Below are 27,397 nucleotides of genomic sequence, written 5' to 3' on the forward strand. Positions count from 1 at the left end.
TTTTAGCACACCAACGAGAGAGAGAGGGAGAGGGAGAGAGAGAGAGAGATTACTATTTGAGGGTTAGTAAAGTAAACGAAAATCTTGAGTAAAGTCCTTCATGGTACGGAAAGGATGTACGGTGGTACGATACCTTTCTTCAAAATTTCTCTTTACTTTGTTTGAAAGATGCGAATACTTTCCAAGGCTTTGAACTTTGCCTTAATCTGATTCGACTGATGAATTTTTTTTATTCCCAACTTTATAATCTTATTATTATTTTTGACACACTCAATCTGTCGACTTTTCTTTTAACAATTATTTCGTCTATATAAAAGATTATTGACTAATAATGCGCTAATAAAGTGAAGAAGTACATTTAATTGCAAGTAAAATATAATTACTATAACTACTGAATTTTATTAGGAAATTTTGGCACGAGTTTACGTTCATTAAATCCCCACGGTACGCATCAAAGTCCTAAATTGCCAACTGCGTTACTCTGTAAACTTCATCTCTTATTCAGAGAGAGAGAGAGAGAGAGAGAGAGAGAGAGAGGGAAAGAAATATTTTCAACGATGAAGTAAACCGCAATTTTGCAGGAAAAGGAAAAACAGAAAAAGATAACTAAATAAATTGTCGTTACGTTACGTTATGTTTCATTTAAAAGACTTGTATTTCGGAAACTTTTATTAATCTTATTAGTTTTATTCGTATTTTGCCAATATATCTTTTATCGTCTTTAAATTGTACGACTTTTTTGACTGATAATTTAAATGAAGTGTTTCTAAACTCGACTTCTTATCTTGAAACTTAACTATTCCTCTTCGTACTAATTAGAAACTTTATTAAAGAGCTCTTTCAAGAATTTCCGATATTAATGTTCAATTCTGCCTAATTTTAGAAAACTAGATAAAGCTCTGGACATTCCCCTTTTTCTTCTCCTATCTTGGTATAGTCGATTGTTATTAAATCATTATCTTATTCTTATCAGTCGTCTACATTTTCGTTTCAAACTGTCGTCCATTTAATTGGTCTTTTGTTCAAATATATATGTAAATAAATACTCAAATAAAAGATATACTCACTTTCGCCCTTTTACCGCTGCTACTATCTCATTTATAACTGAAAGATATTTTTCCAGCTGACGTCACACTCTTGAATTTATTTTCGCGAGCACCTAGATCTTTCCCCATGAACGTATCTCGAGATATTTTTGGTTGTATTTTTCAACAGTAGAGAATCGTTGCTGAAATAAGAAGGCAATTTGTCGAGAGCCGCTACGCGGAAAAGAGTACTTCTCCTTCTCATGCTAGTATATATATACATATGTATTATACGTATATAGGGTGACTCGCATTACTTCAACAATTCTAACGAAATTTCAATTAATTATATATTTGTCAAAGAATTCAATGACAATATCTATGCACTTTTCTTCTACAATGACATTTCCTTCATTTACACAATTGATGTACCTATGTGTATGTGGTTAGTTAAATATTTCATTTAGGGCCAACATAAATAAATACTTTTAATAATAATAATAATAATAATAATAATTACAAATTTATTAGAACAAATGAAAAAGCAAAAGATTTGCATCATTTAAGATCATGCAGCTTTCAACTATTCAACTATTTCCTATTGGAGTCACCCTGTATATGCACCTCTACACCTTTAAACAAATATGTATATACCGAGGACACAAATACGCGTATAGAAAAAGCCGTAAAATGTATTTTCGGTAAAGAGAGTATGAGAACGTCCGTATGGCGTCGCGATTTCGTTTTACATTCGCTCTTTTGCTTTCCTATTCTGTTTCTTTTCCTATTTCTTTTTCTTCTTCTTCTTCTTCTTCTTCTTCTTCGTTATAGCTTCCTCGTCTCTCGACAAAAAGAAAATGGAATAAACGGAGAGAAAAAATAATCAAACAAAATGTGTGATATACAGGTAGAAAACGTAACACTTATTCCCCAATCTTATTTGAATTTGAAAAAGATGCCAAGTACAAATGAAATAAAAAATGCTTATTGATGAATAAATATCATGATTAATTTGTAAATAATTGGCACGAAAGGACGAAATAGCTTCCACCATAAAATAAAAAAAGCAAAAACAAAAGGTAGGAGAAGAAAGAAGTAAAGCTTTATCCCATCATCTCACCACAAAGCTAATTTATTCAAACGACCTTGTTAAATCGTCTATACTATACAGATATACCTTACACAAATTTCTATTTAGACGATAGAAAGAAACTCTTATACCCGGTGGTGATTCTTTTGTTGAAATGAGTCGAATTTTTGCAATCTTCGTCTTCTCTCTTTCAACTAAATTGCTCGACGATTTCATATTCAAGAGAATGAGAATTTCTCTCTCTTATCGCATTTTCTCGAGTTCTCTCGGATCTCAAAAAGTAGCGGACCGTGCATTTCCACTAATTTTAACGAAACCAGTGGTTCGGTAAAAGTGAAACGTGGTTAAAGGTTTTAATATTGTGTGTGTATATATGTATATATATGTACACATTTAATACAACAAATAATATTTGATATATATGACTAATTTCATTGGACCATTCCAAATGCAATAATCTTCAAATATTTCAAATAATTCAATATTTTCTAAATCACGGATGCATCGTAGAAATTGTTAAAGGTGGACCAATATAAAATGGGAAAGTACCTTCAATCATATATACGAGTATAACATATAATTCTGAAGTATTTTCGATCAGGGAGGGAGAGTCTATAGCACTGGCAGCAGTAGCAACGAACGTTAAGATTGAATTATTTATCTTCTGTGGAATAATTTAGCCATAAAATAAAAAGGTATATAACAGGTTTGTAGGCTTCGTACTTACTGGCGACGTCTTTTTACCAAAATTTTCCTTCTATATTTCTCTCATTCCAAAAGGAAAACTCGAATCTCGCTGGATCCCCTATTTTCCTGCCCGTTTCCTTATATTACATTCTAGATAGGAAGATGCGGAAACTGAAAATTCAACTCTTCTACTTTCTCCGTTCGAAGCCCTGGGGCTATTTCTGTCAGTGAATATATTATCATAATACCTGAGACGTTGTTTCCTTGGGACAACCTTCCTATGTGGAAGGTGGTTCCGTGGTCCTACTCGGACCCCCCTCCCCCCCGCAACTATTTTCTAACTTTCTCTTTGTAACGTTATGTAGCAACCATTTCCACGCCAGTGGCTTGTATCAGCTCTTTTTACACTTTGACTATACAACCAACCCTTTCTGCTATTTCTTTTTTTCTTTTTCTTCCTTTCTTCGGATATTCTATCGACTTGGACTATACTTGGAAAGTTTAACTTAGAAATTCGATATTGACACACACGTGAAAAAGAGCTTGAATTCTCTCTTTTTCTTTTTCCTTTTCCTTTTCCTTTTCCTTTTCTTTAGTTTCTTTTGTCTCTATGGAATTTCTTATATTGTTGACTTTTAATCGACTTAGAAATTTGTTTCTCTATCTCTATTTCTCTCTATTTCTCTCTCTCTCTCTCTCTCTCTCTCTCTCTTTCTATTTTCATATTGTTTCTTCTTGTAAAGCTGATTTCAAGTAAAGAGGAGCAAAGTTATGCATAACACAGCTATATTATATACTAGTACTTTGTTTGTTACTTCTTATTCAGGTTTAATTTCAACTAATTTCAACTCATACTTTGCTGTTTTGTACAATAATATTAATACACATACAATACAATGTTTCCTTTCATATTATTGGCAATATTCATTTATTATTGATATTATTTAAAAAATAGCCTACTATCTTGACACTCTGCATCGCAACAAACAAATTCACTAATCCAGATGAAACATTCCGAATGCTTTTCCATGTTTCCAATAAACGAGAATAAACATCGTTCGATCCATTCGTTCAATAGAAACGTATCTTTATTTTTCTTCCACTCCTGGTGATTCATTTTTTGTTGTTTCGTTGTTCTTTTTTTCCTTTTAGTTGAACCATATTTATCTTGAGTTAGCAACGAATCGATTCGCGCCCTACTCAACTTGGTGGTTTTAAAATAAGAAGAGAGAGAGAGAGAGAGAGGGTTTCTCACTAACCAACCCTCCTACTACCCCGACTCTACTCTCTCACCCTGTTATTCAATTAATTCGAACGATTGGCAAAGTGTAATTACGTTTAGCATATTACACGAAAATGTTTCGATACTCCGATAAATAATTATTTTTCGATTTTTTATTCGATCTTGGACTAGGATGATGAAAAAAAAACAAAAAGATTAATTTGTAATATACATGAATATCGAAGTTGGACATTTAATATTTCTTTATATACGAATATGTGTTGGGTTATATGTAGAAAAGATAGAAAAGATAGAACGATGCGGTTTGGGAGTACAATGACATCGATTACTTAATACCAGCTTGACACATATAATATCGAGGCTTCCCGCAAACGATGCGTAACTTCGATTTCCTATCAACCGTGAAGCTACTACACCGGCATTAATGGATGAAGCCGATACATGGCGTCGAAATATGGTCCCTTCGGAAAAGCGACAACTAAATGACTACCTTTTGATGGATTTTCGAAGCTTCCATGAGCGAAAAATACAGTTTATAGTCTACGTTGACATGATGTATTCGTGTAAGATTAAAATTAGACGTCAATTGGACAAATTTCTATTTCAACTTGAAAGTAAGTAAGGGTCTAGATAATTTAGACAATTTTGACGACAATTTTGACGACGAATTTTGACAGTCTCTAACGAGCTACTAGACATAGTTGAAAGATACGAACAGTGTGCAACCCGATCGATGTTGATTTATACTACGGAATTCACGCTGTAATCTCTCCATAGAAATGCAAACTAGATCTACCGTATTCGCGAAAGCTCCAAAATCAACATCGTAACGTGCTACAAAGTCACGTCGTTAGTACTAACGGTGTTGCATTTGTATTTTTCAGATAGGCCAAGTTTTTCAGAAGAGATCGGTAACGTGACCGCGGCAATCGGCAAAGAAGCAATCTTATCTTGCACTATCCGGAAACTGGGTAATTACAAGGTAAGTTGAAACAAACGATTCGGGAATGATCCGAGAGGTGGGAGGGAGGCATGATTGGATTTGAAGAAGAAAAAAAAAATCTTGAAAGGAAATCATCCTCGTCCTGGTTTTAATTAAAAGCGAGGACGGGGAGGTGCGATAAGAGAATTTGAAATTCGGCCGGGCAGCCGCGAGTGGAAAATAAATGGGTCAGTCACCCCCTTGGTGAGAGATAACGGGAAAGATTGGAGAAGGTGCTTGGACAAGGCAGATGTCACTCTGTCCATCTCTGTTTAAACCTTAAAAAACAAAATCAATCCTATTGCATTGTTTGTTTGTTTGTTTTTTTTTTTTGTTTTTTTTTTTTAAATCATTATGCAGTTTTCAATTTAAATAGGGATAACACAGCAAAAGTATATGAAAGCATTTTTATAGTCGCTTCATTTTTCCTAACAAGATAGAAACTATTTTCTAGTTCATCTAGCAACGCGTTTAACCAGGATACAAGATTAAAGGGGAAACGGAAACCGTGCAATTGAATTCGTCATCTCTTTTCTTATCCCAATTCGTTTTCTTCCATTTTGTCCTCCTTTCTTCTTTTTTTTCTCTTTTTCTTTTTTCTTTTTTCTTTTTTCTTTTTTGATCGAGTGAAAGGGGAGACAACGAAATTGATAGAGATAATAAAAAGAGAATATTTCCAAGGAACAAAGATTTGCTTTGCGAAGCAAACTCGTCCGATCTTGTTCGACGACTTTTTATCGTTTTATCATTCTATCGTTTCTAAAGCAAGCTGAATAACTTCGACAAACTCAATTTCTGCTAAATAAAATCCAGATGTTGGAAGAACATTTCCAAATAAATAACAATTTGCAATAGAGGATGAAATACCGTTGGAAATTATCTATAGAAAATAGTTGACTATTTTTCATTGAAATTAATTGAAATTAATTGACAATATTTAAATAACGTACTATAAAAGTTAGCGATTAGCATAATAGGAGCAATACATATTAAATATTCTCTCTTTCTGATGGTAATCAGGATATCAACCAAGTGGACTTGAAACGGCTTCGTCGAGTCTCATTCTGGCGCATTTAATTGTAAGAGCAAAACCAGCTCCTGCAGCTTTTATGCTCGGACAATACCACCGAAAGTGCTATTCAGTTTGTTCTTCGCGAGCTTCTACACTTTTACAATGGACATTTTTTTCTCCCTCCTGTAACTTGGGGGAAGATATCACTGGAGATCCAAAGACCGATTCTCACTTTCTTCTCTCGCTCCTCGTAAACTTTCCCTTCCGGTACGTTACCCTCGTCGTTTACTTCCGGTCGCTTATAAAGTCAAACCTTTTTTCCTTCCTTCCTTCCTTCCTTCTTTCCTTCCTTCGTCTCATTTGCAAGTTACATTATTAATTTCGCCCTATTTTCGCCCTATTTTCGCCCTATTTTTAAATAATATTTGACTAAAACTTACTAAAATCTACCCCTTAATATAATAATTTATTCCAAAAGTATAATAAACATTTGACTCATTTTAAAGAACCGTTAAACATTTCAATTTGCCGGGGAACTCTAATAACAATTAGACTTGCAACAAAACAAGTTTACTAAATTACAAATGTTAGCTATCCTCCCTCTCTCTTTCCCATTCCCATTCCTACGTTTTGCGTGTAAAAACGCAAATGGGAGAATAAAAAAAAGAAATATAAAGTAAAAAGAGAAAGGGTAAAACTAATGTAAAGACATAAAGAACGTTGATAAATAGCACGTACCAGCAATTAAGCCGAATAACACGATTTGTTTTCAACGCTTATGCATACACATTCGATTGGCCGCAACCACCTGCTGGTGGCACGTATAAATGTTTATCCTCGGAGGATATTAAAACTGTCATTTCGCGTTTGCCTGTACGAATTCAAACGAACGAACGAACGAACGTACGAACGAACGAACGTACGAACGAACGAACATAGAATGCAAGTTTGGAGTTGGCTAAACGACCGATCAATCGATACTAAAAGTCGAATCGTTCCCTATTTTTGGTTTTATTTCGATTTACCTGTAACGCTGCTTGTACTTCCATCGAACCAATCCGTTTGACAGCGACGAAATTGAAAAACGTCCACGGCGAGTTATCTTTCTCCCTCTCTTCGACTATTTCTATCTTTGTTTTGCTGGTCGCTGCTTTCTCCGTCATTCAACGATATGTGCATGTGCATATGTTCTCTTCTCCTCTCCCTGTTCATTACAGAGAGCTCCTAACGAATTTATCCGCACGGTCGCTTACGATGGAAATGTAATTTCCTAGCCTTTGTCTAGATTATTTTGATTATTATTAAACCCGTTCAAGGCGTTTTACGAACGAAAATCATGTTATACTACAAGATAACTCTGAATGAAGCCACTGGAATCGATCCACATTTAAATATTCCTACTCGTCGGTGGATTGTCGGTGGGTTGTCGGTGGGTTGTCGGTGGGTTGTCGGGGGGTTGTCGGGGGGGTTGTCGGGGGGTTGTCGGGGAGGCGGACTTTTTAGATTTATTTTACGTACGCCACTGTTAACGCACTCACGATGAATATCTCGCACGAACGGAATAGAAATTGGATGACAACGAATTTCGTTGCGCGCATCGCCGCCATTCCCCGAAAACTCTTCCGTTGCGATGCGTACCAGTAATACGCGTTTTATAGCCGACATTCGAGATCATCCGTTCTATCTGTGTACACAGGGTGTATCATTTCAAATAGAGTTATATACTATTATATTTATCTTCCATTACATTTGACAAACAACTTTTCTACCAATACCTTAGATCGTCTTCAAAGCTGAAATACCGTGAAAAATTTGATTCCTTCTTCGAGAACATTTTGTCGAGATATTTTTTATAATAACGAGCCACCTTGTATACATACATACATACATGTACGAGTTGGTTACATTTATGAAATATTCCTGGAAATATTTAATATCGTTATTGTTATCTCCCTTCTCTTCCGTCATACTTTCCATAATTCTAAATTCTATATAAAAAAAAAGATGATTAATACAACGAATATTAACAAGGATATTAAATTATGTATATGAAAATGTAAAAAGGAAAATAATCTATCCTTTAATATGCAATCATTGAAATTCGATTGACGCAATAAACGAGCTCGCTAACCGAATTAATATATTCGATTTATTGAATAGAATCCAACACAACCCTATCTCTATATCAGCCCTGTTGTTGTATAGTCGTATACATAACTAAATAATATTAATATGAAGCCATAAACAACGATAGAGAAACTAGAAGCGTTAACACGAATAATCCCAGCTTTTGTTCGTCGAATTTCTACTCTTGATTCCCCCTACCATTAACCCTTAAACCACCCCACCGTAGCCACCCTATTCGTCGTTCGTTCGTTCGTTGAATCGAGAAGACATCCATCCTCCCGAACAGTTAGCTTCGAATTCCAACGACCGATTCTCCCCGATTTTCCCCGATTTCCGATGGCCAGAAGGTGAACAACTAGTTCAATATAGTCAAGCTATCCGATTCACGAGATTGAGATCGAATATCATTCAGGATCGAGGGGTGCCAGAGACACGTTGGTGTCTCGTTTTATTCGTTTATCGCATTTCCCTTTCTCTCCCCCCCCCCCACCTCTCTCTCTCTCTCTCTCTCTCCCTGTCTTTGAATATAATCGTCCTTAAAGATTTCATCGAATCCTTCGGAATCCTTTCTATTTCTCTTCTATACGATTCGCATACCTCTTATTGAGTATCTATTTTCTCTATTTGTGAAAGGACAGAGATAGAAGAAATATAAGCACGCAATATAGCGCGTATAATACTGATGAGGAATGCATTGCGCATGGCATTAATACTATTAGTAAAGGACACGTGTGGTTTGTTTCAAGATCCGGTTAACCACACATTGCTGTAGTTGCACAGGACAGGAGGGTAACATGTAACGGTAAACATGTGCTAGGAGAATATTCTAACTTCAAGTTTGATTCTCTCCGGAATAAAGACTAACATAAGTATACAAAATCTCAATTTTTGACAAAACACAAAGACGTTTTTTACACGTACAAATTTATTTGTTTCCATGCAAAATGAAAATGTTTTCTTACTTGTAGGATCAATACCGGGAGCTCCATTTATATTTCTATCTCTATGGATAGGGAATGGGATAAGGAGTACCCACCATTAAAAATATTTTTCAAAGGTCTTTTGATCTTTTCGTTCAACGACGAAAAGTTTATCGGATCAAAACCGCACAAATACATATTGGAAACATATTCCTAGTGGTATTTGAGTTATTCTTAATGTAGCAAAGAAATCAGGACACAATTGCAATTCAAGTTTGTAACACTAAATCGTATGCAACAATAACAATAACGATTTTACTATGCTTTTTTATTAAAATAAATAAAAACAAACATATACAGTGTAACAAAAGAATACAAAAAACAAAAAAAAAATAAAGTAAAACAGTAAATTGTTCCAATTTGCTCGGTCAACGACGAACGGCTAACTTTTTTTTCATTATTTTTGTATTTTAACACACCGTACAAAAAGCCAATTGATGAACATTTGAAACGTTCGATCACTATTGGATCAACGAAAGAGAACGAATGCTATTTGCAAAGCGAATCCATTAAGGGTTACGTTGGCCGAACAGGAAAGGTAAACGAAACGTAGCACATTCGTACGGCAAAGACATATGTACCTAAAATTTATCTAACTATCTGTTAGTTAACTATCTTCTTCAAACTACGATGATATTATTAGCAATGGATCAGTTTAATCTAGATTATCAACATCCAAACTAACCTAATTCGAATTTTAAAGTTTATTGTAAGAGTAAGATATCAATAATCCCATAAAATCCGATGTAAATCAAATTGAATTCAATGGGATAGTTGATCGATGATGTTGGAAAAAAAAGAAAAGCAAGCCCATTAAATGTAGCACGATTAAAGACATTATAAACGGCTCGCCGATCTTATTGTAAACGAAAGATAGTCAAGAATAGAAGAAAAAGTAACAATAGCACTCCATACAGCGTTCGTTAAATGCTCGACGAAAAGAGAGGGAAAAAAAACTAGATGCACATTCTTTTTATATGAAGAATATAGTCGCGTTTATCGACGCGAATCTGTCTCCGGCTAACGTTAGGGTTTAGGGAGGAACCAACCAACCAAGCAACCAACCAACCAACCAACCAACCACCCATTTTTATCTCTCATACATCAGTCGAATCTCTTTGCACTCCCATCCGGTAGGATCGAGGAACTTTAGTATTTTCGGTGATGTTGAAGAATACAAGGTGGAGGAGGAGCAATAGTAATAGTACTAGATAGATAGGAGGTAGTCTCTGGCAGGTTTGAGATTGCTCAGAGTGGGGGGGGGGAGGATTCGGGTTGGTGTTTCCCCGGGGTGGTAGTAAGCATGAGGAGTATATACTTGCCGGAGGCTTATTCAGACAAATCGGTGATTGCTATGAAGGCGAGCGAAAGGGTAGCAGCCTTGGCATCGTCGGCCATTCTCGGCTGTCGTCGCGACTATCCCGACGCGATAGAGACGTGAAACGTAAAGATAGGAAGAGAGGAAGAGGGAAAGGGAAGAATGATTGTTTCCATGATTACAATGGAACGGAAGAGGAAGAGCAAGAGGAAGAGCAAGAGGAAGAACAAGGTATGGGGGAGAGCAATCTCTTAGCGCTAACGTAGATTCGTGGCCCTAGGACTCTCCAAATATTACACGGGGAGTTTTGGAGGTTTCGGGTTTGGGGCTAAGGTCTGAAGAATCGGGGTGCCCACCCCCCAGGGAATTTCCTGGCTTTGGGTAATGCATCGAGAATCGGAGTTGTCCCTTAACTGTTACCAACAACATTTTACACTCCCACTCCGTTTGTTGTAAGCTTCTTGTCTTTCCTAATCTTCTTTGGCTTTGATAAAAAGGATTATTTTCATTGTTATTTTTTAAGTATTTACATTATTTGAAGAAGAAAAGCAGTGGGCGTGAATAACAGAAAGGAGAGAACGTAATTCGTAAAGACAATGTATCTTACATGTTAATGTCTCGAAAGCAAGCACTTTGAACGGAAACTACCAGGCAGGAAAGTAGATACTTCACAGCTGGCGTTTCTGTTAACCGGCTAAAAGCACGTACCTCTAGCACGATTATAACGTTAAGTGCTATCGCTTTCTTCAAATTAAAAACTCACACGTTTTTCCTTTTCCCTTTCCTTTTCCTTTTCCTTTTTATTTTTATACATTTTCCTAACTATTATGACAATTGTTTATTTATTACATTGTCCTTTTTTTTACATCATCAAAAGTGAAGGCTCTCTCTTTCTTTTGATCCCCTAAATAGAGAATAGAGATTCTGGGATGAAGCTTCAACTACACGATGACAATGATGATGATCATGATGATGATGATGATGATGATGATGATGATGATGATGATGCTCGTCTCGTTTCATTCGGTTTAGTTAACAGCTGTGTATATGTGCATATGCTTGTATGAGGGAGAAAGTGTTAGAAGGAGAAGGGATAGTCCCGACTAGAGATTAATTACCAAGTGCACCATCATAGATAACAGTGGCAAACGATACGACGTTAAATTGAACCTTTCGTCGGGCTTGATTCCCAACCTGGCACTGCCGGTAGTGATGCTGCTGCTGCTGCTGCTGCTGCTGCTGCTACTGCGATCCGTTGCTTCGTTATTGGAATACAGCTATGGTAGTAGTGGTATGATATTGGTGGAAGTGTTCTCACCTAAAAGCAATTACCGGTTGCACATAGGTAGGTATATGTGTGCATGCACGAGAGAGGGATGTAAAGAGGGGAGATGATTTTCGCGATATAATATTAGCGACGAGAAACCATCTCATACCGAGGTTGTCTAGTAGTATACCTGACTGACACGGAAAGTGTCACCCTTCCGTGGTGATCCCTAGGATCCCCGAGGAGACTTGAGGGATTCGAGACGAAATCGATCTCAAATGAAAAGTCCAAAGTCATCTTTTAATATATTTTTATATTTTCCTTGGTCTATTATTTTATTTCTCTATTGATTAAAACGAAACAAATTATTTGTATTATTTAATATTGTAATGTATAATGTATTCTTTACGAATATCAGATAACTAACTAAGACAGTTTGTGTTGTTTTAATTAATAGAGAAATAAAATGAAACACAAGTTAGGAACGGTATGAATTGTATGGATATTACTTAATACGGAATTCTAATTAAATATAGAAATTCTTCTCTTGGCATTTAATTTTATATTTTTCTTATAATTCTGTTTTCTCTATTTTGTAATTATTTCAATTTCTAACATATTTGTGATGCAAAACATCTAACAATAGGAAAAATAAGGCAACATTTTTCAATGAATATTTAACAAGTATAGTATTCTCCTCCGACACGTAACTTTCATTTAAGATCAATTTCGTCGAGAAAATCTTTAATTTAGGAGTCTGAAAGTATCCTTTTCGTGAAAACCCTCTCTCTCTCTCTCTCTCTCTCTCTCTCTCTCTCTCTCTCTGTCTATTTAACTATCTAACTTTTCTACTCTCCTACTCATTCTTACTCCCTCTTTCGTTCTCTTTCTCCTTCTCCCATTGCAATTTATGAACGTAATGGAATTTCAAACTTACGAATGTAATGTAAAATAGTAACTATATTATAATGTATACACTTTTATTTTGAAGATAGTTTAAGGAATGTTCCTAAAATAATTTAATAATAGAATGAAAATAGCAGGAAATGTGAGCGGTGAATGCACTAGACAGTCAGAGAATATTTCTATACAATTTCATAGAACAAAAAGTGTTGTATAAAAGAGTCTGTTTTATGAAGGTGTGAAATTATACAATGCCTTTCCAGCAGAGATAAAACAGAATTAAAGGATTATATAGTTTGCAAACGTAGGTAAAGAGAATGTATTTGAAATTTCGTATAAATTAAATATAACACAAATAAAGATTGTAGTATTTTTTTTGTTAGGATATTCATTCGTTAATCTAAATTTGTGTGTGTGTGTGTGTGTGTGTGTGGTCGTATTCCACCGAGAATACGAGTCAAGAAGAACGCTCGCTAGGAAGAGACCTACCTAGGAGGGTATCCTTGACGAAGGCGAGACGTTCTTTCGAGCGAAGGGTAAGCGGAAGGCAAATAGAAAGAGAAGAAGAGAACGCTTTCCTAGGAAACTTTATAGACGTGTTCGCGTCCTTCGAAACGTCTATGGATACTTTGCTAATGGTTTCGTGCTTGTAGTACTTCGATATTTGCCCGATACTCTTCTTCCTTCTTTACCTTTTACTCTATTTCTATCTATTTGTCTAACTATCTATCTCTATCTTTTTCTTTAGATCTATTTATTTGCCTCTATCCGTCTGTCTATCTTCTTTTCTTCCTTCCTCTTTCTTACTCTTTTTTCCTCCTTCTTTCTCTTTGTAACAGCTCCCTCTCTTTTTATTTCTATCATTTTCTTTTTCTTCTTAATTTTCTTTATGATGGTGGAACAAAACGTTAGCGGAGAAGTCTCTCGAGATTCGATAAACTTCTCCGATATGAACTTCTCCAAACTATCTATCTTCTTCGAACAAACACACATATACACATACATAGGTAGGAAAAGGGATCGATTATTAAGTTCCTTTAATCATAGAAATTCAAAGCAAGCAAAGAGTTCGATCCCCTTTTCCAAGACTCGATTTAAGTTAAACATATATATATGTAGCTACTTCTGCTTTACCTTACTGTACTATCTATCTTTCTTTCTTTCTTCCTTCCTTTCTTTCTTTCTTTCTTCCTTCCTTTCTTTCTTTCTTTCTTCCTTCCTTCCTTCCCTTCTAAAATAAGATTAGATTTTATCTATGATCTACTTTTCAACGACGACTTTCGTATCGACAACTCGGGATTTGATGGATTTCTCTTCGTAATCCTATTCGATAAAACACTATCTATTTCTGTTTCTATTTCTATTTTTATTTCTATTTGTTGTTGTTGTACTTTAGTATTTTATTTAATTTGCATTATAATTGAGAATGAAGCTATGCATATCGACAAGATGTCCAAAGTGGTCAATATCAAACTTATATTGCATATTAATTAGGTTTACTAGGTCAAGAGAGTTTATATAAACTTAGGTCCCAATATGCTTTAACGAAGAATCAAAATTAATATTAATATTTGAAGATTTCGAGAAAAGTAAATATTATAATTATTATAATATTCAATGTTATAAATATGTATCAAAGTGTTATAATAAGTTGACTTTGATCTTTGTAAAATGTAATATGATTCGATACGATGTTTAGGTAGGATGGCTACGAGTCGAGGATCAGACAATATTGTCGATGGGTCAGCGAACGGTGACCCATTCAGCACGTTTCCAAGTAAACGTCGAAAAGGCCAAGGCAAAGAATCAAACTCGTTCGAGAGAGGACGAGGAAGCCACTTGGAGCCTGCATATTCGCCAACTCAGGAAAGCCGATCGAGGTTGCTACATGTGCCAAATCAACGCGCAGCCCATGTTGAGCCAGCTGGGATGCGTCGACGTCCTAGGTATGCCTAATTGCGCAATATGCGCATTCCTACTAGCCTCATGCTCTCACCAACCCAGACGTTTGCGGTCACATACATATACATGTATATACCTACAGAGATAGAGAATAGAATATAGTAATACTGCTGTAGTACGCACCAAAGCGTACAATCGCACCCGTCCACGCGTTGTTTCGATTAACCGTCGAGCTTCGCACGTTCCTCCAAAATATATGCTCATGATCGTTAGAACTAGGAACGTGTTTACACAATGGCCCTTCTACCTACCCTTCTATATACCTTTCTATATACCTTTCTATATATATATATACATCCTTCTATATAGCCTTCCCACCTTTGTCCCATTGCTTATGTCCACAAAGATAGACCAATGGTTATTCTCACAAAAACGTCTTACACTTTGCTTGATCAATTTTTTCTTTCATTATTCTAATAAGAAAGAAGAATATCTCAAATATTTCCTATAAATTCAATGATTACTACGTTCATAGAAAAATTGATTAAAGGGAAGGAATCTTCTATTCAATGATTGAAAATAAAAGATGAAAGATGAGGGAAGTATTACATAAAAAAAAAAAAAGAAAAAGAAAAAAAATGAAAAAAAAAAAAAATGAAAAGAAAAATATATGAGAAATGGAACGTGGCCAGTGAAACGGCATTGAGAAGGAGAGTAAATTTCAGTTCGATCGAAAATTTCCCGGTTCAATATTCCAACGTTCTAATATCGAACAGGAGAAATATTGAAGACGTCAAAATATAGAACACGAAAATTATTGGGCTCGTCAATATAAAGCTCGGAACTATCGAACACGTGCGATCTTCTCGATGAAAGGAATGAAAGAAGAAAAAACGGACTTCGTTCGAGATTGAATTAACGTAAGAATAAGAGAAAATAAGAGGGTGTATAAGAAAGGGAGAGATAATGAAAAAAACAAGAGAGAGAGAGAGAGAGAGAGAGAGACAGGGAGAGGGGGAAAAAGATGAGTCAAAGATATGGAAAATTCTGTTCACTCGGCTAACCGATTCAATTTCTTCGTATTTTATGATTTCATTTGTTCGATTGATCGATTAAATAGAAATTAGCAAATTATAATTGGTATTTCTACTATTTTGAATTGAATTGTAATTCAAGAATGATAATAGTTTAATTGCATTAATTTTCTAAATAATATTATCTCGCCTTTACAGGCATAATCAGTGTGTAAATAATTATTCATCACTACAAAGCTTCTACCTACTTATCCGTGATTAACTCCCCTATTCCTATATTTATATGTATAGGAAACCTATAGACGCGTTGTTACATATGCAAGCTCATACATATATAGGACGGTCATTGTCTATAAGCTAATATATATCTAGCAACATCCTAAATTAATATAATCAACGTTATATACGCTAACATAAGATAAGACAATTTGAGAAAACATTTGAGAAATGTCGAGATTTTCGAAATTTTCGAAATTTTCGACATTTTCGATAAGGTAGAATTTCTTGTAGCACGTACACGCATAGACACGCGCGTACACGTATATGTAAAAGATAACGACTTAGCTTTTCTCGTTGAACGGACAGCCCCATTCGCGTTCATATGCATCGAAATTGTTCTCATACATATATGCGTTCTCTCCCTCCCTCTTTCCTGCGAACACTTTTATGGGCATGAACGAGAAAGAAGAAGAGGATAGCTCGAAAAATTCAACGAACATTCTGACGACGACGACGACGACGACGACGACGACGACGACGACGACGACGACGACGTTCTTCGCGAAAGCTCGTTTCTCGGTTGTACTCTTTTCTAACGAGCTGAATATCCTCGTTTCATTCCTTTTTCTTTTTCTTTTTCTTTTTCTTTTTCTTTTCCTTTCCTTTCTTTTTTTCTATTTGCCAGAAGAATTCCTACACGTTGTCAGCCATGGGACACGGTCCCATTCGCTTAAAAAGAATAGTCTTGCGAAGGACTTGTATTAAAGTTATATTTTTTCTTCTTTTTTCTTCTTCTTTCTTCTTCTTTCTTCTCTATTTATTTGTCTGTTATTTTTTTATTACGATTTTTATACTCCTCCGTCGCAGATATAAAAAAGCTTCTTGATGGTCAAGATTGATTTGATAAACTTGTCAAGCCTCCTCCTATACGTAGAAAAATTGGATAAATAAATAAATAAATATCATTTTCTAATGCTACTAATACAAGTTGTAATTTATGAATATTATTTTCCTATTAAAAAGCTTTTTAGAAAAGGAATTTTTAGTCGAGCTTTCCTTACATATTGCTGTAATATTATATGTTGTGTATACGTAGATATAGATTTTTTCATTACTTTATCGCAAGAACGCATCACTTTCTCCATTAGTTAAAAGTAGGTCAATGGTGTATGTAATCTTTATCGCGAAATATGCTCGTTCGTTTTTCAAAATATGTTCTTGCATCCCTTATCGAAAAAATCTTTTAAGTACTTCCTTTAAAACACACTACGATATTAGTACTTTGCTTTCTACGCGAGTAGTAATAATAAAAGGGAGACAAAGAAATTTCGATGAAATATTTGATCGAAATAATCTTTGTACGATAATACATTTTGCAAAGTGATCAAATCATTTGGACCTCTACATATATACATATTCTATATACTTGAAAGAAATTTCGTATCGTTTGAGTAGGATCGTGCACCCTCGTCTTTCTTTATATTTTGGAATTCCTAACTATAAAGTAAATGGGAAGAGTGAAAAAATCTTGTAAAAGTGGTCCGCGCGCATAGTCCACTTAAAATCGCGATGAAATTTCGACGAAATAGCTTGGACTACTTTTCGTGATCTTGTTCGATGCTTTTAAAAGTGCCGAGACACTTTTTTTCTTCTTCTTCTTCTTTACTTTTTAATCCTGCTACATTTTTCTACTCATCGGTGAAGATTTTTTATTTGAAATTTTCTAACGATTTTAACCAAAGTTCGTTACTTCTGTACACACATATGAAACTGAGTAGAATAAATGAAAATTGAAGGAAAAAAACAATGCAAAATAGTTTACTACGATTCGTATTTACCCATTAAACTTCATCGCCTACAAACAATAGCAATATAAAACTCGAACCTGTTGCACATTTCTATTTTAGTAAAAGAAAACGAAAGAATTTTACGTTTGTTTGAGGGAAACATGTATATACATACATACATATCTACTATCTCTTTCTCTTCGCAACGTTATTTTATCACGAATTCCCATGTGAATGCTCTCGTTGAGATACTTTTATATAAATATTATCTTCTTATATGGTTTGATTTTGAAATGCTAACGAAATCAAAGCTGCTTCTCTATCTTTCACTATTTATCTTTTCAAAGGATTAGGAAAATTAAATTAATATCTATACATTGCAAAAATTTATATATATTTATATGTGTGTATAATATGTATTTTTGTTTAAGTTCCCCCCGACATACTGAGTTCTGGTACATCAGAGGGAGAAGTCTCAGTTTTAGAAGGGGAAAATGCGACCCTTTCTTGCAAGGCATCGGGTAGACCTCCCCCACGAGTTCATTGGAAAAGAGAGAAAAGTGATTTCATTCTGATGAGAGGTCTTCATGAGACCTTAGTTCAAGGTCAGCTAATTCATGTTCATATTCATTCCTATCATTTGTATTCTTAATTTAGTGTGTGTTCATTATTATGTAATATTCATTTTATTTGAAATATTGAGCTGAGCGATAAATATTGTTAGAATTTCCAACGTTATACATATTATACAGCAAGCAATATTCTATTATATAACATGCCAATATAATATTGAAAATGATAGTAATAATTGATAATATTTTCACGTGTTGATTGTAATTATTACATTTCTATTTCGATGTAGAATATGCTAAAAGTTCCAGTATATATAGTTAAATACATTATTCAAATTGTAGAAGAATTCGAGCAACCCTACTACATTCTTATCACAGATCGAACAAGTAGAAGTAAAACGACCTAGGCAACTCGGTTTAACCTCCTTTAGATCTTCCTCCTCGAATTCACCTCCATAAAAAGCTATGTGTCTCGTAAAAACGCACCTTTTCATCTTTATTAGAACTCGGGGTTCATCCTACCGTGTTTCGTCGAATTACACCTTCGTGTTTTACAGCTTTATGGCAGGAGAAGGGGAAGAATGGGGAGGAGAGATGAAAAGGAATGAGTGTAGGGGTTGAACTGGGTGAAAGGGATGCTAGAGAAAAAGAGATAGCAAACTCGTTTCGTCCTTTATCCGAATATCTAACTGCGAAATTTCACGAAATCAAAAAAACAAATAGATATTACGATTACACACATGTGTATGAAATTAAGATCATAGATATATCGACATATGTACGTGAATCAATTGTCAATATTCTTTTCAAAGCATTCATCGGTGCCCATTTGAAAATGTCCTTCATAAATGCGATCGTTTCGAGCGTAAATTAAATTTATTACCCATATGGTAGCCGTGAGCATATTTGCCATAATGTTCAATTGTCTGGCATTTGCGTTATTCGTGAATAATATCCAGGGAAAATATTCTAAAGGGAAATCATTTATCCGCGTTTGAAGAAAGAAATCTATTTATTGGATACATAAAAGTATATAGATAGATAAAAGATATTGCCTATCATTTGGATTTCATTTGATTTCATTTGATTTCATTTGATTTCATTTGATTTGATTTGATTTGATTTGATTTTATAATAAATGTTAGATAGAGAGGTGAAATGTTTTGGTATGCAGAAAGACTGTTAGAAAAAATAATCATTCCAAATGGTTGACGTTATAACGTTATATATAATTACGTGTTAGATGTAGAAAATATCGTGGGAAATAAGTGAACTTTCAACGAGATATTCATACGAAAGGGGTGATTTTATAGTGGACAGCCAGTCCGGCGAGAAGCTGGAATTAACGAGGGTAGACAGGAGGCAAATGGGAGCTTATCTTTGCATAGCCAGAAACGAAGTACCACCGACAGTCAGCAAAAGAGTCTACCTCAGAGTAAATTGTAAGTAACCACGCTCGCTAATTTCTCCACGTCTTTTTCATTTTCCATCCATTTATTCGTAAGCGGGAAAAAGTAGAAGAAAAAACAACAATCAAATCAAAATATACAATTATATTGAAATATAATTGTATTTTTACTTATGGGACAGGTTTTATCTATTGACTAATTTCAGTTCCCCCAAGCGCAAAAGTAGGAAATCAATTATTGGGTTCGCCGTTGGATACGGATGTCTCGTTAATCTGTTCGATCGAAGCTTATCCAAAGACGATCAACCTGTGGACTCGAAAGGCGCAAGTGATCATGAGCGGGTACGTATCTTTCGAAATTCCATTTCCATTGAGCCTTGATACACTTGCTACTAAGCAAATGCGATCTGTCAATGTAGCGACAGATACGAGATCGATGAACGGAGCCACCCAGAGGAAGAATGGAAGACGACTATAGAGCTTAAGATAAAGAGTCTTCAGAAGACAGATTTAGGAGAATACAAGTGTTCGGCATCCTCGAGTATGGGAAAAGCCGAAGCTACTATCAGGGTATACGGTATGTCGTAGAAAATATAAAACATTAAGATGATGATTATTATACTTCGTCACATATATCTATATATTTGACAGAAATAGAACGTGCGACGTTACCAACGCGAGCAACCTCACCAAGTTGGAAAAAACAAAACAAAGGTAATAAATCAAAAAGCATACTTGGGGTATCTACGGTCAATCGAGTTTTCCACCAGCTGAGCACCCCAGCGATGCAGAAGAGCACATCTCGATTGATCATCGGTAACAAATACTCAACAACATCTACTACCGTAAATCCACGAGGATCGTTGATCGTAAAAGGGAAGAATGCTTACAGTGGAGAAGAAACTAAATCTAAAGAAGAAGAGTCTAAGGTAGAAAACGTTGCCAACATTGGCAGGTTTATATTCAACAAACAAATATATACGATCTGCCTAACATTTTTATCCACCATACGATAAAGGATCAATTATTATTTATTGATTAATAATCCCATTCCATCGGAAAAAGCATAGGAAAAGAATAGATTACTGACCGATTCTGAACTCCATAACTCTCCCCTATTTCTCCCCTATTTCTCCCCTATTCTCTTATCTTTTGCTAGGCTGTGTCTGGACCCTAGGGTATTAATACAAAAAAATGATGATAATAGGTATGTGTAATAATGAAAAAGAAAAGCCGTTTAAATGCCGTTAGGGCATTCTTTGGGAATTTGAAACTTTGCGAATGAGAGATATTGAACGATACTTGCAAATGTATTTTTTATGAAACCATTTTTTGGTTTCGACTTTGATCGAATGAAAAGAAATTTAAGAAAAAACAAAAAGTAGAAGAAGAAGAAAAAGAAAAATACATACTTATGGATGAAGCGTACTGTTTTTTCGTTTTAAAACTCATCGAACGTTTAATCTCGAGTATTTTTAAACGAAGCCTTTCATTATGAAATCGATCGATCGCCTTCATTTACTTTTTCGATAGAAAATTACGGGGTACTTTTATATATATATATGTATAACGGGTTAGTGTGTCGGAAAGCCTTAAAGGGGTCATGTTTTGAACGCATCGTTAGTGCCGTTCTGTTCGTCCAGTTTTTAACTTAACAAACATTTTTGAAATTCGAATTAATCAAACTGTGCATTACAAATAACCATAAAGTTGGAAACATTTTGAAAGGATATGCCGAGTTGTATATAATAATTCCACCTAACGATGCATGAACACAGGAATAAAGAGAGAGAGAGAGAGAGACTCTCGTAAACCGATATTACGTAATAAAAAAAAGCAAAATAAAATTTATAACAAAAAGATGGAAAGGAAAGTGAACACTTACATGTGTAATATATTACATATATGTATTGCTCGTACGTTAGGTGGCAATAGAAAGCTTCCTTTCTATATGCTTCCCCTTCCTTCCCAAACCCTTCTGCATATCGTTACATCAGATAGATATACATATAAGTCTCCATAAAGGTAGACGTTTCGACGTTATCTTCCATTGTCGGTGGTTAACTGCGAACATAAGTATTACTTATATACTTATTTAATAATGATTTTAAAAAAGACAAATAAATACTATACAGTATACAGGGTGATTCGAAAACTTACATATCTCAAAGAACTTTTTAACTATGTGTCTAATCAAAAATGTTTCAATACCAAATGCATGGATTTTATGAGAAACAAATGTATCAATTTTCTTTTTAGGGGTAGTTTTTAAATTTTCCAAGTCCTCGTTTATGTTTCACCCTGTACAAATAGACACGTCGTTCTGGTAACGGCAATGGGGTGCTGCGATTGAAACGAATATCCTTTGTATTTATTGGTCGTACTTGTTAATGAAATATCATTAATTTTGTTGTAAAATTAAAGAATTTTCGTATAACGAGCGAATAGGCACTACCAAATCTAACTATTCGATTTTATTCGAACGCAGACAAATAATTAGCATACTAACTTATACCTATAAGAAATATTAACTTAACATTGTCTTTTTATTTATCGACCTTTTTTAAGAGCTTGTTCGGTAATAATATTGATATGTACATATATAAAGGTTCATAATCATAAATTTCATATACAGCGACATAAGTTGAATAGATGACATTACTTGTTTTATCTATCATTTCTTTATCATTGTTTTCTCGATAGTCGGTAAGGAAGCAAGTTATCTCATATAGTAATAGTCATTTAAATTGACCAATAGTCGCGTCATTTTCAAATTAGATACATTTTTTATCAACTTTTGTAATTAATTTTACCTTTATATAAATATATATTTATTAAATAAATAGTATATAATATATGAAGAGAGGATTACGTAGTAAAAGAAAAAAAATATATTTTACATTGGAGAAATTGTTTTTTATTTTGATTAAAAGTAATTTGGAAAAATGCGCTGTTCACCTTGTTAATTATCTTTTTAAATATTCAATTTTTACTTTTTCTTTTCCTCTATAAATTTATCAATGGTTCCAATGTTTTGTATCGAAGTTACAAATGCTATATATCCCTATATAGAGATATATATATATATATATCTCTCCTTAAAATTTTAATTCACAAAGTGACAATAATTGTATGTAAGACGATATAATTGTATATAATATTATAATAATTTAATTAACTTATCAGTATTATATAAAAAGATAACATTTTATGTGAAAAATTATCTTTTTTGTATCCAATGCATGGTAGCAGGAAAAAAGCAAATGCCTGATCATAATAATCATATATATATATATATAGACAAATATAAACTTGGTCGTTTTTCTACCTCATAGAAGAAAAAGCACCAAAATGTTTCGATGTAAATTAACTTTGATTGTAGTGTAATAATACATATCAGTTTTAAAAGTGTATCGCTTTATCATTTAATACATATCGTAGCATTATCCTCTATTCTTAAGTAAATGTAATCAATGAAGACAAACATATTATATACATATATATATATGTATCATATATTATGATGGATATAAGGTGAACGTGATAAATTTATATAAATTACCGGAATTGCTATTTATAAGTACGCTTTCTTAGACAAAGTGCAAAGTATATTTTGTTCTTATTCAAATTCTTTATATTCTTCATCGTCATATAAGATGAATCTGCAGTATTAATTATATCATTATATTTTCAATTGCAAAATTAAATAATAATTTCCATCGTGTAGTATATGATATTACTTACATACAATTGGAAACTTATTTTACATAATTGGAAAGCGTATTTTACTCTGTAGATAAAACGACATGAATCGATAGTAAACGTTGATAAACGAATGTATAAAATAAAATAAGTACATGCATACAACTAAAAACAACAAGAATTACATTCAATATTATGTATGACAGTTAACGTCGATTACTGCGGAGTACAATTTTTAGATCACATCGTGTGGTTTAGCATTATTGTGTGAGGAAGTTTTAGAATATCTGCGATATTAAAGATATGATAAATGTAACTATTTAATAAACCCGATATATATATATATATATATATATAACAAAGCGATACTCAACAAAGTTAATATAATAATCCTATATTAATTGTATTAAAAAGAATATATGTTGTTGTTTATAGAAAATATATTGTGAAAATAAAATGATAAATAATTTAAAAAGAAATAAAAAAGGCTCCGAAGATCATGTAATTCTATGGCTTTGGAAGGAATCACGTGTTGATGAATAAATATTACACCGCAATTAGAAATCATTGTTGCTTTATAAATTACAGTTCGTTTAAAAGGAATTTCTTCTTTTCTTCTTCTGTTTTCTAAGAAATATTAACGATAAATATTTGTCATGCATTCCTTGTTTCTATTAAATCATTCATACCTTATTAAATGTTACGAACATTTCCATATCTTTTTCCAAAATATCTTTGTACAAATTTATAAAAATTTATTGAAAAAATGTCTAGTCTATGTCCAGAATAAAATACTAAATGCCATGAAAATACAACTTAATGCCACGTATGGACTTTTCCGTTCTCCAATTCGTGCACATTTCCAAAACAAGCCAAGGAACCTGATAATAAAAATCATTAACAAGCATGTGTATAAATAATAATTTGTATAAGTAATATTTCAAATATAAGATGGATACAAACTAACGTATAATAATATATAAATATGCCTAAAGATCAATAAAATCATCATATTATGATATATTTTATGCAATTATCTGACACGTGTAAATTTAAACGTGTAGAATAAAATCATTTGTACTTACCCAACTTTTCCTAAACGATTATCTAAAAAACTTGGAGCGATAGATCTGATGTAAGTACAGGTACATATTAACAGAAGTATAACACACACCAGACTCTGAAAATTAAATATTGCAGACTGCCAAATATGGCAGAAATTAGTAAACGCTTTTTTTTTCCTAATTTTTAATTTAAAAATGATAATTATTATAATTATGATTATTATAAAATTAAAATCAATATTAATACAATTTTATGATATGAGATATTTGAAATAAGATAGGTTATATTACATTATGGGATCAAATCATGTCTTTAAACTTTAATATATCTTATTTTTCATAATTCAAAATAAATAAATTAATATCTTGTTATTATTTACCATTGTGATGAAAAAATAGACAATCCACCGTCATCCAAAAATAGATGATAATAGTAGAAAGAATGACGTACTCCAATTTAAATGTAAAGTATGGAGTCAACTTAGCAGACTTATCAACAGAACTAACCTAGACGAACATCCAATTTATTAAACATATTAAATAAACAAAAACATTTTCTTTTTTTTTGTTTTTTTGTTTAATTTGAGAAATATACCAATTTTTTAAATATAACTAATCTAAATTTATATTTTTATGAAATTGAATCTTTTTAATCAAAGCAAAGTATAACACACTACACTATTTTCTTTATGTTGTATCATACGTACGTACACACACTTACACGTGTTCAAAAGTTTTGATAATTTTTATTATAATCAATCATGACTTCAACTAACAATTCAATTATAGAATGTAATTGTAATATTTGTCAAAGTGTGCGTTTAAGAATAGATCAAATATTTTGTGTATTAGATATATATGGCTGGATGCTAGACTTTTATGTAGTGGTACGTAACCACAAATCAAGTTATGCTTTCATATTTGTATATAGAATAATGAAATTCGATCTTAATCTTTAGATTAATATTTACATATATAGCTTTATAACATTTCTAATTTTTTGTATAATTATTTTTTATAGGATTTTTGTAAAGAAAAATTATGGGACAAGTTACCAACAAGTTGGAAACTCGCATTACAGGATATACCTCCAGACGAATTTGGATTATGGTTATCAGGAGAATGTTCTTGGTATAATTTACAAATTGATTTTAATTCATATAAACAAATATTTCTCTATATTATATATATGATTAATAATAATGTATCTCTTATACAGTAAAAGAATATTACCCCTGTCGTTATTGGCATTACATAAAGTTATAGATGATCTACAATTGAATAGAAATTACAAGAGTTTGAGTAATGTTTTGCAATGTGGAAGAATGAAGAAATTCAAGAAAGAATCAAAAGAAGTAACTTCTTTATATTCGTCGGATAACAAACAAAAACAATTAGGAGATTCGGATTCTGCTTCTTCACAATTTATAAAATTATTCAGAAAACATGTGAAGAAGAAAAAGACGCATGAAATAGAACAAATGGCAGAGGTAATTATTTTTCAATACAATCATAATTATTAATTAACATTATTTATATAAAAAAATATATATATATATATATATATATATATATATATATATATATATATATATATATATATAAAACATAGATGTGCGCATATTATGCCTACAAGTCAGACTGCAAATCTGCAGTAGATGTTGGAGCGGGACTTGGACATTTAGCTAGAATGTTAACTTGCCGATATGGATTACGTGTAGCTTGTATCGAACAGGATGAATTATTATCAACAAAAGCTAGGTAAACTTATTATATCAATCTAATGGTTGACAGTGTTGTGTTGTTCAAATAGATTCTATTATATATGAGATTTGTAGATTATACGACGAACAATTGTTGATATCTATACGTAAACATATACCTAATTTCGCTCCTCTTAAACTGGAACATATATCGATGAAGTTAGAAACTTCTGATCATGCAAGAGCAGAAATGAAAAAAGCATTTACACAAAGTATTCACAAATGTTTATAACATTAATACAGAATCACTTAAGTATGGAATTATTGGATTACATCCATGTGGGGATTTAGCGTCAATTCTTTTAAATCTATACTCGTTAAACAAAGAAGCAAGATTCATGTGCATCGTGGGATGTTGTTATATGAAAATGACGTTAGAGTATTTATCCTTTCTATTTATTTATATTATTATGTATGAAAAAAGAATTCTTTAAATATATTGAGACTTTTTCATTAGGTCTAATAATGGAAACAAACAGAAAGGATATCCACTTAGTTCGTACAAGTCGTTTAAGAATCACAAGCTTTCATATAATGCTTTGGAAGTGGCTTGCCACGCTATTGAAAAGCATTGCGATAAATTGAAGAACAACAACTATACAGATTTAATAGTACATGACATCATTTCATATGACAAATTCTAACAACATTTTGATCTAAATTAATAAACATATTTGTTTTGTTCAGGTACACACCTACAGAGCGATTTTAGAAAATATACTCACAGAAAGAGATTTGTTGCCTTCTCATAGTCAATTGAAAAATGTTAAAGTAACAGGAGATATGACATTTAAACAGTTAAGAAAACAAGATTTGAAATATTATAAAATATATTAGATAATTTAAGAAGTGCATATACATATTATTTATTTTCAGATATTGTTTTCTTGCCACTCGTCATCTTCAATCTGAATTACAGCCAAAGGATTCGGATCTCGAAGGACCGGAAATAGAACATTATTTAGATTATTGGTTAAAAATCGTTATATTTTCTTCTCTTAGAATTTTACTTGCACCACTGGTAGAAACATTAGTACTTTTGGATAGATTTTTATATCTATCAGAAAGAAACTTAAATCCAATATTAAAACCAGTATTTGATGCAAAATTATCTCCGCGTAACTTACTTTTAATTTCTGTAAAAGATCATGAAGAAATATAAACAAACAAAGTAACAATTTAAACTTTCACATAAAACAGAATTTATTCTATGAAAAAATCTTGCATTAGGTAGTAGTATGGGTATATACAGTTGAGCCACGTGGTTGTTTTATCCAAAATCCCCATTTGGCAAATGTTTCACCATTCCTTT

At 33.1% G+C, this 27,397-nt stretch overlaps 3 protein-coding genes and 1 long non-coding RNA gene across 10 annotated transcripts in view; 2 read left to right on the plus strand and 2 right to left on the minus strand.

The window, feature by feature from the left end:
- The window catches only part of LOC107072397 (lachesin), a 32,955-nt gene extending 11,994 nt beyond the window's left edge, over positions 1 to 20,961 (plus strand). For 2 of the 3 annotated variants that reach the window (XM_015332288.2, XM_089175027.1), the window contains 7 exons: positions 4,930 to 5,027; positions 14,334 to 14,580; positions 18,008 to 18,181; positions 19,462 to 19,590; positions 19,763 to 19,898; positions 19,976 to 20,133; positions 20,208 to 20,961. In XM_015332288.2, the coding sequence (XP_015187774.1) occupies positions 4,930 to 5,027; positions 14,334 to 14,580; positions 18,008 to 18,181; positions 19,462 to 19,590; positions 19,763 to 19,898; positions 19,976 to 20,133; positions 20,208 to 20,572 (1,307 nt within the window). In that variant the 3' untranslated portion in view covers positions 20,573 to 20,961. The remainder of the gene's footprint in view (positions 1 to 4,929; positions 5,028 to 14,333; positions 14,581 to 18,007; positions 18,182 to 19,461; positions 19,591 to 19,762; positions 19,899 to 19,975; positions 20,134 to 20,207) is intronic. The other variant, XM_089175026.1, reaches the window with a different exon arrangement.
- LOC149031708 (uncharacterized) lies at positions 2,673 to 4,923 on the minus strand. The gene is made up of 2 exons (XR_016177442.1): positions 3,051 to 4,923; positions 2,673 to 2,973 (listed from the first exon to the last, which is right to left on the minus strand). It is a non-coding gene; the product is annotated as an uncharacterized LOC149031708 (long non-coding RNA).
- Positions 20,962 to 21,172: 211 nt separating the features above from the next.
- ksh (transmembrane protein 167A-like protein ksh) lies at positions 21,173 to 25,183 on the minus strand. 5 transcript variants are annotated; one of them, XR_016177439.1, is made up of 5 exons: positions 24,703 to 24,848; positions 24,344 to 24,459; positions 23,948 to 24,139; positions 21,717 to 21,899; positions 21,173 to 21,620 (listed from the first exon to the last, which is right to left on the minus strand). XR_016177439.1 is itself a non-coding variant. In XM_089175029.1 (4 exons), the coding sequence occupies exons 2-4, from the start codon at positions 24,703 to 24,705 to the stop codon at positions 24,034 to 24,036; spliced, it is 225 nt and encodes a 74-aa protein (XP_089031155.1). In that variant the 5' UTR covers positions 24,706 to 24,829; positions 25,044 to 25,183; the 3' UTR covers positions 22,451 to 24,033. The 5 variants fall into 5 exon arrangements, 2 of the variants coding, with proteins under 2 accessions (XP_089031155.1, XP_089031154.1); XR_016177440.1 differs by lacking the exon at positions 21,717 to 21,899; XR_001476571.2 differs by lacking the exons at positions 21,173 to 21,620; positions 21,717 to 21,899 and adding an exon at positions 22,451 to 23,885.
- Positions 25,084 to 27,269, plus strand: LOC107072396 (methyltransferase-like protein 25B). Its single transcript, XM_015332287.2, is given in 9 exon segments — positions 25,084 to 25,209; positions 25,344 to 25,453; positions 25,542 to 25,812; positions 25,935 to 26,083; positions 26,161 to 26,278; positions 26,280 to 26,464; positions 26,543 to 26,696; positions 26,773 to 26,882; positions 26,962 to 27,269. Coding segments are annotated over 9 exon segments (1,509 nt in total). The 3' UTR covers positions 27,248 to 27,269.
- The last annotated feature ends 128 nt before the right edge of the window (positions 27,270 to 27,397 follow it).

This window comes from Polistes dominula, unplaced genomic scaffold, assembly GCF_049000335.1.
Source record: "Polistes dominula isolate Pdom_NZ unplaced genomic scaffold, Pdom_raw_medaka contig_78, whole genome shotgun sequence".
In the NCBI taxonomy this organism is placed as follows: Eukaryota; Metazoa; Arthropoda; class Insecta; order Hymenoptera; family Vespidae; genus Polistes; species Polistes dominula.

Bases quoted from the DNA above. Each gene is read 5' to 3' on its own strand.
- ksh (XM_089175029.1), bottom strand. The intron at 24,140-24,343 runs GTAAGTACAAAT...TTTTATTATCAG, and splicing joins AATCGTTTAGGAAAAGTTGG to GTTCCTTGGCTTGTTTTGGA.